The 16,252-nt window shown below is 42.1% G+C and overlaps 1 protein-coding gene across 2 annotated transcripts in view; it reads right to left on the bottom strand.

Annotated features, from left to right (window-relative positions):
- Positions 1 to 2,741: 2,741 nt before the first annotated feature.
- LOC119165267 (dermonecrotic toxin SPH) overlaps positions 2,742 to 16,252 on the bottom strand; it is a 137,772-nt gene continuing 124,261 nt past the window's right edge. For both annotated transcript variants that reach the window (XM_075871343.1, XM_075871342.1), the window contains exons 2-7: positions 15,761 to 15,832; positions 12,295 to 12,568; positions 10,006 to 10,137; positions 8,213 to 8,335; positions 5,672 to 5,903; positions 2,742 to 4,086 (exon numbers count right to left, since the gene is read on the bottom strand). In XM_075871343.1, coding sequence (XP_075727458.1) covers positions 3,879 to 4,086; positions 5,672 to 5,903; positions 8,213 to 8,335; positions 10,006 to 10,137; positions 12,295 to 12,568; positions 15,761 to 15,820 — 1,029 coding nt within the window. In that variant the 5' untranslated portion in view covers positions 15,821 to 15,832 and the 3' untranslated portion in view covers positions 2,742 to 3,878. The remainder of the gene's footprint in view (positions 4,087 to 5,671; positions 5,904 to 8,212; positions 8,336 to 10,005; positions 10,138 to 12,294; positions 12,569 to 15,760; positions 15,833 to 16,252) is intronic.

The raw sequence follows: 16,252 nt of genomic DNA on the forward strand, positions 1-16,252 counted from the left end.
AGGGGGCTTCATCGACGGAAGCGTGCATAGTTGATATGAAACATGCTTATTTTCACACGGCACGTCTGAGCGACCACTGGGCTCAAGTTTTGTGCCTCGTAATTCCGTGAGTGCCACAGCCAATAGAGAAAAAAATTCTGGAGTTTTATGAACGAATACTTGGAGAATATGGCCAGTTAATGTACTCTCTCGCCTGCTCGAATGTCCCAACCTTGCTAACAAGAGTGACAGCACTCAGTGTCACTCTGTTAGGTGGTTCCCTTAATCAGTGAACATGTACTTTTGCGGCTGACAGTGTCATGTTCACTGACAGCAACCGCGCACAAATTTTCTGTTTTCTTCCTTGTTCTTAGAAAAGCAAGCGTAATACTTCTGCATATTATTACCACCTGATTGATGCAATGGCGCTAGCCTATGTTCGCTGTTTTATCCATGAAATACACTGGAAATCTGAGCTCCATGAAACTGATAAGGCATAGATTCAATTGAGCTCTGATATTCTCGGATATTTTGTGTAGGCGGCTTGAAGTGGTGGTGCCTATAGCAGCATTTTTCATTTGAGATGATTAATTGTACTAACTATACCAGCAATATGCTAGTGTATTCATTGTCGAATCAGCTCAGTGATTCGGGCGCCATAAGGTCTAACGAAATATGACAACGTCTCCACAAAAGTGCTCTACTTTTGCTATCAGATATGATGCCACCACATTTATAATATACCGTGTGTCAAGCGGCTAGCACCGCCACCACATGCCTCTGACTCAATGCTTTGTTACAATGCACGGGCCTGCCAAAGGAACAAAGCAACGCCGGAGCAGTGGGAACATGCCCTGCGTTGCTCGAAGCCTGAAGAACAGCTCCAGCTTGATTGACTGAATGATTAGTGAGGTTTAACGTCCCAAAACCACCTTATGATTATGAGAGACGCCGTAGTGGAGGGCTCCGGAAATTTCAACCACCTGGTGTTTTTGAACGTGCCCCCAAATCTGAGTACACGGGCCTACAACATTTTTAACAGCTCCAGCTGATAGAAAGAGCTAGCAAAATGGGAAATGCCACAAGGGGCCCTGAACTTGCGGTTCTACCTTCAGCGGGATAATTTCTTTGCAAGAATAGATATATATTGATTCCGCACTTATATCTACCAACCCTCAAATCCAGGTCACGATCATGGACCAGGCGGACAAGGTCTCCGCCTGCTGAACGTCATCCCGACTGGCCCCCTTTGCTTGACGCCAGATCTTACCACCCCTTGTCTATTTTATAAGCTTTATTTCTTTTTTTCCCTTGCTTGTATCCCGGAATTATACGTGCAGCATAGTGATCATGTTGGTATATTAAAACTGGGCAACAACTATAGCGCTCCTTATAAATAGACAGACCTATCAGATATACCAACATTTCGAATACCTGCCGACAAGCCAAAAGGGCATTACAGCCACCCCACAAGGAACCACACAGGGCACCAGCGGTGACCCTACGCTGACTACAAGCAGTTATTTTCCCGATCTTGTTGACCACGAATTGGTATTTTTGAAAGTTCACAAAGAAGACACATATAAGTATGCAAACAAGAAACTGCTAAACTCAAGCACATTCTATAGGAAAGTTATTTTCAATGCCATAACAACAAAAAACTCCGAAACCCTTTCACTAAGCTGGGCCACTGCTCCGCTCGGCTACAATCTTGGCAACCAGCTCTAGGACATCCAGCAGGCCATACGTCTGCGCTCGGGGAGACCTCTTAGGAGACCTGAGCCCGAGTCGCCATGAAAACCCGTACGACAATTGAATCAAGTCATCTTACGGTTATATTAAATGCGGGGTGCCACGGGGTTCAGTTTTGGGCCCTATACTGTTCTCTCTTCATATCAATGATGTCCCGCGATCCCTACAGAGGTCAAGGGCACTGATGTACGCGGACGACACTGTTTCAGTTTTCACAGGACACTCCTTAGCAGATCTACAAAATGACGCGATGACCGATTTATCGAACATTTCGGAATGGTTTGCCAGGAATCAGCTGACTGTTAACTGTACTAAAGCAAAGTAAATGGTGTTTTCACTCTGGTAGGAAACATATTGACGCTGAATCTCTCAACCTAACAATAAACAAAGCTCTTATGCAACAAGTTCGTTGTTTTAAAAATTTAGCTGTCACTTTTGATGAGCATTTACACTGGCGTGAGCAAGTAAAAAGTGTGTGCAGAAGATAGCCTATGGCTGCTATTCTCTAACAAAAGATCCTCAATTTATTTTCCAGAAGCTATACTTCGCACACTCTGCTTTTCATTGTTTCATTGTCACGTAGCTTACTGTCTGGAATTGTGGGGCGTGACGTACAACAGTTATCTAAAAAACTCATGAACGACTTCAAAAGCGCACACTGAAAATCATAAGCGAAGGTGAATCAGTACGTAATATTTTCCAATCACAACTCCTTCTCTCGGTTTTTATGTTGCGGGACTACAAAAATTGCCGTTTCAGTAAATAACATAATTAATAGAAGTTTACCTATGCCTGTTGATCTTTTTTCAATTTCTAAACGCAATATGCAACATGCTCCGAATGGTAATTTCAATCGGCCCAAATGTTTTAATGTTTACGGAGAAAGACTGATGCACTTTAATGGACCAAAAATATGGAACAGGATCGCCCTAGAGATTAAAACGGCACGTGATTTCAGCATGGCACGTAAATAATTTTTTTTCTGTGGAGTCAAGACATGTAATCATGTGTGTGTTTGATTCGATTTTTATTGTATTTTTTAAATAAGTGCCTATGTATAGAAAGCTAGCTGCAAGCTAATAAGTATGTATGTCTGCACGAAAAAAATGTATTACGGTGTTAGTACCTGTATTTATATGCTCGCTATTGTTTGTTAGCTCAAAGCTGACCTGTACACTTCTTTATGTTGCACATTGTATTGAACCGTACACTAGGCACTTTAGGCTATTGGTCCAAATAATCCCTGTAATTGCATGTATTTATTCATGAAAATAAAATTTCATTGATTGATTGATTGAATAAAGTAATAACGAACCAATGAACAAAGATGCGATGTCGAAATAGTGGCTGAATTTCGCAAGATTGTTTCAGTAATTTACCAAAAACCAGCGAAGCCAACACGCGTCTGTTCGGGAAATAACCAACCTGAATTGCGGGAGTGGTGCACGACATCACGAAAAATAAGCACATATGCAAGTGGGTTAGAATTCTATGCAAATCATCTCTGTGTAAGACATCGGCCACTGTGGGCGGAGCCTAAATTTATTCTCAAGTTGTAAGTGACTGTAGAAGTCGTATCAATTGGACACCCATACTCCTTCTGCAGCTGTGTTGAGCGAGTTAACGGAAAGCTTGACAATGCCAGGGTTAAAATTCTCGTGAATGAATGAATACAGTTTGCTAAATTTAACCAGAGAGGTCTCTGGCGCTGCGATCGTTGCGCCACCATGGAAATGATGAGTAGTACAGAAGTTTGCCTAGCTTTCGCGTTTGCGGCTTAGAACGCACTTTGTTCATTGCGATGCTTTGGTTTTGCTCCGAATAAAAAAACAAACCATTGTGAACTCCATGACCCGATTTGAGTCGGTGGCCTCGAATGATGTCAAGGTTGTGAAGCGTAACTGTTAATGCTTTGCTGAACTTCGTCTGGTGGCAGAGCGAATCCAAGCCACAAGGAGCCAAACGAAGCTATAAGAACGAAGTTTGGAGAAATTTGTGCACTTCCCATCATTCCCACGCTGCCTGAAGCCCCATGTCTTGGAGCTCTCATAGACACTACCGCCAGACTTTCTCCTAGTGTACTTATAACAAACTCTAGGATTCAATGTACTCGGGCAGTGCGCTTGATTGCGGACTCGGGGTATCGCTTATTCACTGGGTGTCTCATCTCCTCCCGCGACGATATTCGTATCATTGTTTCCCTCGTCTTCGAGTACTTCCTGCGGACTTCGGCGGAATCTCTGCCAGGGACTGTCTTTCATGGTGGCAACCTTGAGACGCTTTTGAAAGAAAATGCTCGTGACAACGCCGAGCACGTTGTGAGGCTGGTTGGTGATGATACCGTCGACGCCAAGCCTGCGAAATATTGAAAAACAAAAATATTAGGGATGTGAAAATATTCGAAAATTTTCAATAATGAATCGAAAAGTGTTCTATTGGTCTATTCGAATACTGTTTATTGGAAATACCCAGTATCTTTGTAATAGTAGGCACTGATGAAAAAGAATTCTCGAAAGAACGAAGTGTAGTAAAGACAAGGGTAACACTTTTTGCTTTAATCGTTCAATCACCAAATTGCAATAAGGCGTAGGTTTGACACCACTGCCGACGCTATATTGATCCCAAATGAGGACATTTTTGCCTAAAACCCCGGTGTCGAAGTGACACAGTCTTTATTTCATTATTTATATCATGTCATTCATCACGGTGTCAACGTTTGAACAATATTCAATATTTATTTATATCTTTCATTGAACACCTGTTCTTAAAGAGTCACATTCAACACTATTGTCCCTGAAGCACTTAAACCCTGCAGTTACAAAATATTTCGATGGCTTTTGTTGCCGCAATACGCGTATACAAGGTTACATAAGTTTACAGAAATGTAGTATGTTCATGAGTTAAAACTAATGGTAATGTTAATCTCTAAAAGCTCGTGAACATTTGTTTCAAATAAAATGGGGAATGTACGAGTTGTTCGAAAATGGTCACGTGACCATTCTACGATTGCTTTGAAAGTGTCCACTCTGCTGTTCGACAACTATGCGAATAGTATACTTAGATCGTCTTCGATTCGGTGTCATGGCCATTCAATTGAGTTCTAAAATTCAACATTCGCAAATGCCTAAAAATAAGCAAATAAGTAAACATGCATTAGAGAGACACCACGAGCAGAATAGTTCTGCTAGGCAATACACAGAGATGTGGCTGCCTGTAAGATATTCTTTCAGGTGTTTTGAAGCTCTGATAGTAGGACGAACGTGGTTTAGTGAGTCTCTCAAGATTTATTGTGTACTGTGACACCATGATGGGGTTCTCGATGAAATGAAGACGTTGTTTCTTGAATTTCCGGTGATTGTAGGCCATAACCTGGTCGTTTATGTATTGAAAAATTGTGGCAGCTGTAAAAACTGCAAATATTGCTATGGATGCATCGAACCTCGCGTGATGCTTGCATGGCGCACTTGCGCTAGACGATATTTACAAATAGTTATTATGTTTAGATCCAGAAAGTTGATGCAGAGCCTGAAGGTTGAGAGTGATATTGCTGAAATTTGGCTGCTAAAAATATTTTCACAACGCAAAGTTTCTAACATTGGGTAAAACTCTTTGTTTGTGACAATAATGCCTATATTATCACGAAATAAACAGTGTTTGTAAACAAGGATGTTTCTGAGTTTCAAGTGAATTTTCCATCTGAGAAAGGTCTGGGCTTGACAATCTCTTCAGATGAACCAGGCCCCGAGGAGGAGGAAGTAAGTGACGATGAGAATATTATGATGGTGATAATGAGCGTTTGAACTTCACAGATGCGAAGCGCTGGCATATAGCTCACGGATAGAGTGCATGCCAGGAGCTTGCCATCCTCAGTTTGGCCAAGAGGTTCATGAATTCGCAGAGCACACAACAGCCAGAACCTGAATATACTGCTAGAACTAACCTGACACTCTTGGCTATGTAAAATGGCAGGTCTATGGTCCAGTGGTAGACCTTGTCGATATAACCGCTCTCACTGTCCCGTAACTTCACCGCCGCTTTAAGCCTGTCCAAGGGCATGATGAACCTCAGGCAGTTTGAGAGTCCGTCTCCTTGCCACCGGTGACCATTGATTCGCAGCTTCTTGTACATACGTGCGATGCTCTTAAGGGGGTCATTCATTCCAACGTCAAAACCTGTGAGCACAAGAGATATAATGATCTTTACAGGGCTTCCAAAGAGTCATTCAGTCTTTTATGCGTTTTCCAAGACTACTTTAAGGCGGAAGCTACCTTTTTATTTTCAATTGATTTTGTTGATTATTCCTACCTGAAAGCTTTCAGCATCTAATGTTGTTGTGCAGTATCCCGGGTATTGGATGCATTGGATACTTTCTGCGATTAGCGTGTGCTCGCCATGCCTCCAGAATCGGCCCAAGTTTTAAAAAGCGTCAATATCATAGAGTTACGTCCTCAAATGACGTGAGATAATGTCAGGTCAATGGGAGGTCGCGAGGTCACTATAATGATGCCACAAATTTCTATGGTAAAACGTCAGGCTAACGTCATAGGGTAGCATCATTGCTTGATGATAAATTTTTTTAAATGTTGACGACAACGCCACCGACAGCACTTTTCGTGTTTGACGAGGAATCTAAGGCTTTCACCTTAAAATGGCTTGGTACTAGAGAAGCATAGGCTGGGTGCTATGAACATACACTGTCGTGTCTGATATATGGTAGGCTAAATCTCACCGAAAAGTATGCAGAAACTTGAATGAAAACCAGCGTGCACAGCTTTTTCGTGTCCACGCGACATCTTCCACTCTAACGATGTCACATGGGCGTGGTACATTCTGCGCGAAGACACTAGAAGAGCTTGGAGCTCAAGATATTCTATGATTTTCGCCTTCTACGCCACTCTTTATTTATTTTTCCGTGCTTCCAATTAATCTTTTATTCACTCTAAAGTTAGCTATATTGATGTACTGCCTCATTTATCATGGTATATGGGTTTCAGGGCTATCCACACAACATCTTGTCAGTACTAATAACACCAGGTTTTCAGCCTGTCACAATTTCCTTCTCCCTAAAGTGCGTAGCAATTATGGAAAACTAACTTAAATTTACAGGTGTATCCGTATGGAACAACATACCACTTGAAATAAAGTTATGTCCCACATTCTATTCGTTTCGCAAAATGTTTAAAGAGTACCTAATCACAAAACGTGTTTTCTAAACTCTGCCGTCGTGCCTTACTCCTAATTTTAGTATTTCTTTTACTTACTATACCACTTGCTGTTACGCAGAACTTTTCTTGCCTTGTTGTTATGAAATTTTAACCATTCCTTGTTTAATTCATACAAAGTGTTTTTCACTGCTTGCTGCATTGTTATCGCACTTGACTTATTCTCTAACGGAGGTCCCCCCGACAGTTTTGTAACTTCGGGACCTCCTCTGTACTGTAGAATTTTATTCATGTAAATGTATGCATTCCTGAAATAAAGTTTGATTTGATTTGATTTGATTTGAAAGCAACGCCCCTTCTAACGTTTCAATGCCAGTACAAACTCTCGTTCCGCTATGGTAGCCGTCCGTCCACCACAGTTCATGGAGGAGTCGTGATGCGACGCCACATAAAGGGTGTGACTGCTTGCTTCACATGTAGCTCCGAGCGCTTTGCCATGGAGATTAGATAGACGTGCTTTCCCAATTCAATATCATGCGTCTCACTGATTTGTTCCTTCAAGCTTCGTTCTTGGGGCTCGAAGCATTTCTAAGCTTGCAAACGAATGCTCGTGCCTTCTACCAGAAGCCCATTTCCCCTGCAATGTCCTGAGCAGCAATGATCATAATAAGATATAATTTTAGTTAGGTGGTTTGTCGAGTGTCGCATAGAGATGTTGGCTAATGCTCTGCGTGGAAGACACAACTGTGGTATATTTGAAGCCCCTACTCCCCTTTTACGGCTGTCTCAGAAACAAAACTATCATCATAAGCTGACTTACTACACTCCTTACCATAAAAAATCCTCTCTTACATTTCTCCAACAAACTTGTTCCTGTGCTTTCTGCCGCCACGTTATTCCTACGAGCTTCTTAATATCATCTGTCTACCTAACTTCTTGCTTCCCCATCACGCCCTTGCCTTCTTTAGAGTCTAGACCATTACTATTATTGAGCATTGTTATCTTGCTTTTTTACTACAACCCTCGCTCCCGTTCATTACTTTTTAGTGTAGGCTAAGAAGCCTTTGACAACCATTTCTTCTCTGATGCACTCTGACTTGATATAAGTCACATAAGCTCTCACCCATGCAGTTTTTTCTTTGGCTAGCTGCATCATATTCAATTTAAATATTCGCAATCAGAGAAGTGGGGCTCTTTCAAGAAGCTAACATTATGACTGCAGAAAAAATATTACTTTTGCTAAGAAGGATATGCTAGCTATAGTTTCAATTAAAAAAAGCAATACATATCAGCCGACTTTCATGATGCGATATGCATACCGATGTTCCGTAAAAGAGCTCCATGTCCTTTCTTCATTAAATAGGAGATGGCCCCTCTGGTGACGTCACGATCCTTGACGTAGCCGATGGAAAGCAATACGTTCATTCTGTACCTTGGATGCACTGCGTGTACGTAGTTAAAGAAAAAATTACATTAAGCAATCGCTGGAAAGCTGCATCACAAAGCTTAAGGCCAACATCAAGAATCATCAACTTTTGAATTGCATTGAATTGAAGTTTATTTGTACTGAAATTCTTACAGGATCGGGAGCAGAGGCTAACCTTAAAGTTTCTTGTCGAGGATGAAAACTTCATAAAATGTAGTATCCTGCAGTTCTACACACCTAAAACAGTACAAACTAATTACAGCCGAGGATTCGCCTGCCTCTGTTGACACTCGGCGAGTGTTTGTCTGAGTCGGAGGTGTGTGGTTATCTGTCTTTGTGGCTTTCGGCTTGCGTCTGAGCGCTGCGAAGGTGACAGCTACGTCGCATCTGCTGGCGTTCCGCCTCCGCGTTTCTCTTACGTAAATCTGCGTCTGATTCCTAGCTTTGGTATTTCGCTATCGTTTCGCTGGCTCGGACAGACGAGTTAGCCTTCCGGAAATGCTGGTACCTATGGGCAAGCGCACTCTGGCGTTCGAAACACGCAGCAGGATGTTTGACCTCCATGACGGGAAAGAACATTCAGATTTCCGATGCAGTGCGCCCTCTTTCGACCCATTTCGGTATTGATTTTGACCTTGAGTGCCCTCGTTCTACGTATTTTAGTATTGTGAGCATGACCCCAAATGACGACATGAGACTGTAGTTTGGGCCCTAAAAAGTTCTGCCCTTATTTGCAAATGGTTTGTAGCACGGGGGTGCTTATTTCATTTGCACGTGTGACCAATTGCGTGATACTGTAGCTTTATTTAGAAATCATCCTAGGGTTAAACAGTAAGGTCAATATTTCAATGTCAATCTATCTCTCATATTATCATGTCCGTGTGCTTGCAATTCTTTACTCTTTGATGTATACAAGAATACGTGCATATCCTATTTGATTGATATGTGAGGTTCAACCTCCCAAAACAGCATGATTATGAGAGACGCCGTAGTGGAGGGGTCCGGAAATTTCGACTACCTGGGGTTCTTTAACGTGCACCCGAATCTGAGTACATGGGCCTGCAACATTTTCACTTCCATCGGAAATGCAGCCGCAGCAGCCGAGATTCGATTCCGAGACCTCCGGGTCAGCAGCCGAGAACGTTAGCCTTTAGACTACCGCGGTGGGGCAGGTGCATATCTGTACAAAACCAATGGCGCCCTTTTTTCACTGTACCCAAATAATTAAATTCAATTCGAGCACATGCTAAGTGTTGTGGCTACTGTGTTCGATGAACTGAATCATTTATGAGGAGAATTCATAGAGTTCTTCAACCAAGTCAATAAGTGAAAGCCTATACTAAATACAATAAACGTGATGCACGTGAATGCCACTATCGTCGTTTCAATATTTGTTAGTGCAGGAAATCTACTGAATATCAAATGTAGCTGATCATTGGCTCATATGAATATGGTTTTAAAATATTGCAGGGCCTTAGGTTGCAATACCTCCAATAGTTTCTCAGTGTATGTCTCAATTCGTCTGCAAACGGGTGTGTTCGTGCCAGTTCGCAAAACAAGTCGCAAATTTGCAATTTGCTTTGTGGACAAGCAACAACCTCTGGCGGGAGTCGAGCCCGCGTGCGCGAGCTTGGTAGCACGACGACAAGCGGCTGATAAGGCTGATAAGGGAGAAGAGTCACCCACCGTCTTTCCAAAGGTGCTTCACCAGATGGTAGGCAAGCGTCACACCCGCTACGGGCTTCGCAGATTTCGAAAGCTTCGTTGTCTTTAAGTCGAGGAATAGAAGACTCATTTGACCTCTGAATCTTGAATCTCCTGCAATAAGAAGCGTGAACACTGACAAATGCCAGGGTTTCATGTATTTAGAGTAAACATTTAAAGAAACGCTGTTTCACCCCAACACGGGAGCAGTGAACGTGACATCAACATACTGGGTTGTTCTGGTATTGAAGCTAGCAGTTAAGTTCTTTGGGCTCCTGCTTCACATAACTAAACTAAATACTGGCCCGAGTAAAGGCGGCCTTTGCAGCGAGTGAAATGACCTTCACACCGTCCATCGCTTCAGTTCCAACTGGGCGTTGAGACACGTAGAAAGATATCAGCTGTCTGTAGACTCCTGTCAATAAAAGGCGCCGACGCCTGGTGGTTCAGAGCTGTTGAAAGCCACGCATAAACCCGCCTTCTCCCCATTCTCTGAGTCATTCATGAACATTACACGTGAAAAAAGGTGGTCAGAGTAATTCCTCTTCATTTAAATGTGCGAGTGAAATCATGCACTCACAAGTTTTCAGTCGGACACAAAGCCAATGACCCTCGTGACCATGCTATTGCCCTTGGACTTTATAAAGAATATCACGGTGGAGGCAACGAAAAAAACTGTGCCCTTGAGTGTCGATATAATTGCTGTCAATAAAACACGGTCTTGTACAAAAACGAGGTAATTACGCACAACGTGCTATAGGCACTGTGAGAAAAGCTTTAAGAAGGAGCAATTGTTCGTTGACGTGCAGAAAAAAGAGAAAAGGAAACCTCGCAATTTTGATACAGTGCAGATTATTAGTAAGCGCATTAGTAGAATTTGAAGAAGTGCATGTTCACTAAATGTGAAGATTTGAATAAAAGCTGTGTCATAGGTACTTATTAGGAAGTTAACTAGGTGCTTCTAAGTAACTAGGTGTTAACTAAGTTAACTAGGTAAAGGTCGATGATAATGTCAACTATTTGCGATAGTTAACGTGCCACAACCCCTATATGACTATGAAGCGCGCTTTAATGGAAGAGTGCGTAAACTTTGACCAATCAGTCTTCTTTAACGTGCACTGCCATAGCGCAGTATATCGGCCTCTGGCATTTAAACTTTTTCGAAATGCGACGGTCATGGCTGGGACCAAAACCATGACATTCGGGTTAACAGCATAGTTACGTAACGGCTATACCAACGTGGGTAGACAGATAGACTTGAACTTTTGTATTCTACATCAGTCCATTTTTGGGAGCGGCTTTATTGTTCAGTCCTAACGTTGTAAATCTAGTATAACAGATTTCCAGTATGCCAAAGCCTTTATGCTCGTTAACTTAGTTTTGTAATGACATTGTTCCTAAAACTAAACTAGTGGAATTAAAAGTCCCTGGTTCGACGCTCCACCAGAGAAATATTTTTTCTCATTTTTTTTTCTTTGGAATTAACTAGGACTCTTTTTAAAGGTCATATTTGTGACGAAAGTACGCCAGTGGAGCCATGGTGGACGCCTGCAAAAAAAAAAACACTTCCGCATTAAAAATAAGTTACAGGTTTACCGCAAAGGCGAAGCAATGAACGCTGTAGCAACAAATTGGAAGGTCACGCGCAGAGTTGCAAGCAGATTGGAACGTGCCCCGCTTTTCTGACGCTAAAGAGCGCATGAAACGTACTCACTGGTACAAATTAACGTGAATTAGCGTCTGAGTTGTTGCTTCACAGTGTCTGGAAAAGGCACCCTTTTCGCAAATGAAGGCTGTGCAACGATTGCAGTGACCTTTGTACACTCGGTAACTACAGCGGAATTGTTTCAACAAAACTAAAAGGCTAGCCAAGACGCACGATTCTCCCCACTGCAAGATAAAGGCACGCAATCGAGCGTACACCCCCTTATTCTCTACGCGGGCCAAAGCATGCGTGAGAGATGAGAGCCGCCGTGCGCTCACTGCGCCATCTTGCTGATAATGCTGAAAACGTGATAGTTCCCCCCGAGATGTCCGCCAACAGCGTTAAGTGGTAGATATGAATAGCTTGCCTTTTAAACGTAGGGATATATCTCCTCTCTCTCTCTCTCTCTCTCTCTCTCTCTCTCTATATATATATATATATATATATATATATATATATATATATATATATATATATATATATATATATATATATATATATGCATGCTCTCGCCGAAAGAGACCACTGAAAAGAAGCTTTAGTGGTTAAGTGCGCTCCTCACTCACGCATGGAGGTAACATTCCGGAGGTGGTCCAGGAACTTCGAAATTGGCGTTCTCTTGAAGCAGCCCCGGAAGCAGTCGCAGGGCATTCCGTGGTAAGTGCCGACAACGGTGCCATTCTCGGCGAATTCGATGTCAGCCTCGAGAGCATTAGAGCCCTGTCGGAGGAATTGGTCTATCTCTTCGACCGAATTGACCATGTGGCCGATGATGTAGAAGGGACGCCTGTAGTCAGCCCTCCGTGGTGGCGTAGGATCAGAATATTGTGGTTGCGCCAGCTGTAGTATGAGAGAAACATTTATTGAAAAATGGGTAATTAGGGTTGGAGAGGAACTCTCCGACATTCAGCAGCTGTGCAACTTTTAACCCCTATTTTCTTCTACCTCTCCTACATGAATATATAAATAATTACTATCACCATTATCGTCGACTAGAACAATTATTGTCTACTTGTGCAAGCCCCTATACTGGTTTTTGTCCACAAACACTCAAACCATATAATGGCCACCACTATTGTTGGCCGGTGAATGCCGCCACCAAGTATCAATACAGCGCTATCGGAATATGGATGTTCGGCACCTGTTTCGTAGAGCGAATACCCTAGCGTCGCATTAGAATGTGGGTAATTGTTTTTGTGTGCGGTTGGCAGATATGACTCAAAATGTCGCGAAAATTTGTTTCTGCATGTATCTTCTACAGTTAATGTTTCCTATAGGGACGTACAGCGGTTTAAATTAGCTTATAGATTTTATATCTATATGACTTGCCTCGTTTTAATCCTTTGTATTCAAAGGAATAAGAACGTTTGAAAATGACACCTTTTTAGAGGTTTCCCAACCATGGCTTGCTTGAAAAGGTTTAGCCTTATTTCTAAGCTTGGCACCTAATAAAATTTTGTAGGGCAATGAGTCACCCACATTATGTTTTGGGACTTAGGCTAATCATAACGATGTTAGGAATGCGCTAAATATTACTACTGTAAAATGCTGTCTAGTCATAAAAATGAGTCTTACATGAGATGGACTATCAACAGCATTGTTTGAGTATACCTGGAACAAAAATTCTCGCGATAAATAATTAGACACCTGAACAAAATTTGATTGATTTTTTATGAGAGAAAACAATGCTGAGGGCTCGTGTGGTCGATCATTTATTTCACTGGCTAAGTAGATCTGAAACGTATAAAACCATTTCAATAGCTGAATAACGGATCTTATTTAGAATGTAGTCATAACACAAGATCACTTTGAACAACCTGAACGAAGCAAAACTTTGATTGAGGGTGCACAGTTTCTGCATATAGTAGCAGTTTGGCGACAACACAGCTTTTTGTAAAGGTTCACGTGAGAACGAATTTTAGGCGAGACAACACGAACCTGTATCGAGCTTCAGAGAAACAGGAATACAGAGTACATCAACCAACGATCCTCCATCAGGCCATAAGAGAGAGAGATAAATAGAGAGGAAAGGCAGGGAGGTTAACCAAGCTTGGCTTGGTTGGCTACCCTACACTTGGGGTGGGGGAAAAGAAGAATAATAGAACGGAAAGAGATAGAAAAGAAGAGGAGTTAGAAAGAGAAGCATAAATAGTCCATAAGAAATTTCAATGAACTATGCCTCCTCACGCCTTTATAAGTGAGTAAATGTTTTACAATTTCATTACGCGTATGAAATTGTCGGAATGCTTATGATAGACTGAAAACCATCTTTGACGCCCGTGACTGATTGTAGTAGCATGTCTTCACCAACTTTGTTTGATTTAGATATTAGGTAATGCCATTGTTAATTGAAGTGTACTGTGATTCATTGTGCTTGAGCTACAGTTGTAGTACCGAAGCTTACATTTATATTACTATCCAAAGCCCTTTGAGATTTACTAAGGAAGGTAATCCCAAAATAAAAAAAAATATCTGCCCAAAAGTTCGGCATATATGAGTTTTCTTGCTACGCAATTAGCTCCTCCACATGGTCGAACAGGAAAATGATTCGACTTTTGCATGTACTTAGCTAATCTAAGCGATAAAGGAGAGTGGGAAGCTACAAACATGAGGACATTTTTTACGAGATAGCACTAAAGAGCTCGTTTTGCAGATATTGCGTTGCCGGCTACGGCGTCGGTATCGGCGTCATTGGTTGTGCGCACGTTTGTGCATGACCGAAAAGCCGAAGAGGAATATGCAAATAAATTAAATACTATAAAATTATGCGTCTCAGTGAGGATCGGACCAGGGTCTTTTGCGTGGCAAGCAAGTGTTCTACCGCAGAGGCATGCATATGCTTGGATGCACAGCGAAACAACTTTCTCTGCTTGTAAATTCAGTGAAAGTAACGCTTGTTCGAGGCTGGTTTTAGTTATTGTTCAAGGCTGGCTTTAGTAATTGAACAGTGGGTAACGTATAAACATAAGGAATCTTGACAGCACAAAAAAAAATCACTGTTGCAGCGATCTGAAATTACGGAATACTGTGGCAAGCAATGGCGGGACATGGACTTAAACACAGCTCAATAAAGTGAGCCGGCTTCAAAATCACGTAATTGAAGTGGTCGCATAAACTTCAAACAGACATGGGCTTCTTCCCATGTGCACAAGAACGAAATACCTGTCCTTGTTGGTTGAGTACTCGTGATAAACAAGTTCCTAAGTTGCTCTCATATCTCTTTTCATTCAGGCCACGGGACTCTTTTTTTCTTCCCACAGATGCTTCGCTGAGAAGATACAGCAGATGTTCAATGGCGACACCATAATGTGTTTGGAGCACACAACAACCAACCAAAATAAACTAGCGATACGATCGAAGAACTATTTCATAGTGAAAGAAATTTACGTTCCAAAACGTACAATAAATTTATGCAAATGTTTTTGTCATCTTGTCTAGTACTTTTCAGCGTGATAATCACTGGCTATAAAGTACCGCGAACGTCACGTCACAGAATTGCTCCATACACGCTTAACCGGTATCAATACGGCAACAGGAGAAAAAGTGGCCGCTAAGTTCACAATACAACGGGCTACAACCACTCCAGGGAGCGCGTATAGAGAGATGCATGAGCTCCCGGCGAGTCACAAATGTGGCGTCATCCAGTTCCTCTTCGGCTTCATCGAAAGAGGGATGGCGTCATCTTCAATTTACAATCCATGGGCGTTAACGCACTCTTTATCTTGTAGATACGGGGCGTGTCAACGGTGCAAACTTAATGCGCTCGCAAGACAATCTACATCCGAAGCGCTGTGATAGTGGGGACCCGAACAATCTTAGACTGACGCGGGCCTCTGAGCTAACGTCAAAATGATGTTAACCGTTACCTAGTGAATGGATTCGCAGCTGGAAACAAAGTGGTTCGCGCTTGTTTCGCACTTCGCGATGTAAAGTTAAACTCAGCGAGTTTCGAGCTGACATACCTAGCCAACATTGACTATACGTTCATCATTTTGATGCCTACGCTAACGGTTTGTTATCATATTTCCTTACCTCTGTGCAACAGATCTTCAGTAACGCAAGGGAGGCTATGAGGAAGTAGTTGACTGTCATACTGATCCCGACCTGCGAAGAAATATAGAAAAAAAATGTTTCCAGAAACAAAACCCTAACTCTTATGCATGGGCGTTGGGCGTGTAAAGAGCACATTTCGCAGAGTCACGTGTGTCCTTTTAGACCAGCATCGATATATGTTTAAAATGCGTGTGTTTTGCACTGCTGTGATACGTATTTGTTCCACGCATTATGACCTCCTTTGTCGTCATGATGCGTATTTGGGCGGTTTGTTCCTGGCGATCCAGGAAAGACAGTACAAGGGTGTCAGCCAGATTAGTGAGTATATAGATTCTCAAGTTCACGTGTTTGAAGATTACGTTTCATCGTTACTCAATTTTGAAAATTGATATCAGATTTTATCTGTCTACAACATTTGTTTTGTAATTCATGTAGTAGGACATGCTTATTACTATATGGGAATTTTTAAGT

This window comes from Rhipicephalus microplus, chromosome 8 (assembly GCF_043290135.1).
Source record: "Rhipicephalus microplus isolate Deutch F79 chromosome 8, USDA_Rmic, whole genome shotgun sequence".
NCBI classification, from domain to species: domain Eukaryota; kingdom Metazoa; phylum Arthropoda; class Arachnida; order Ixodida; family Ixodidae; genus Rhipicephalus; species Rhipicephalus microplus.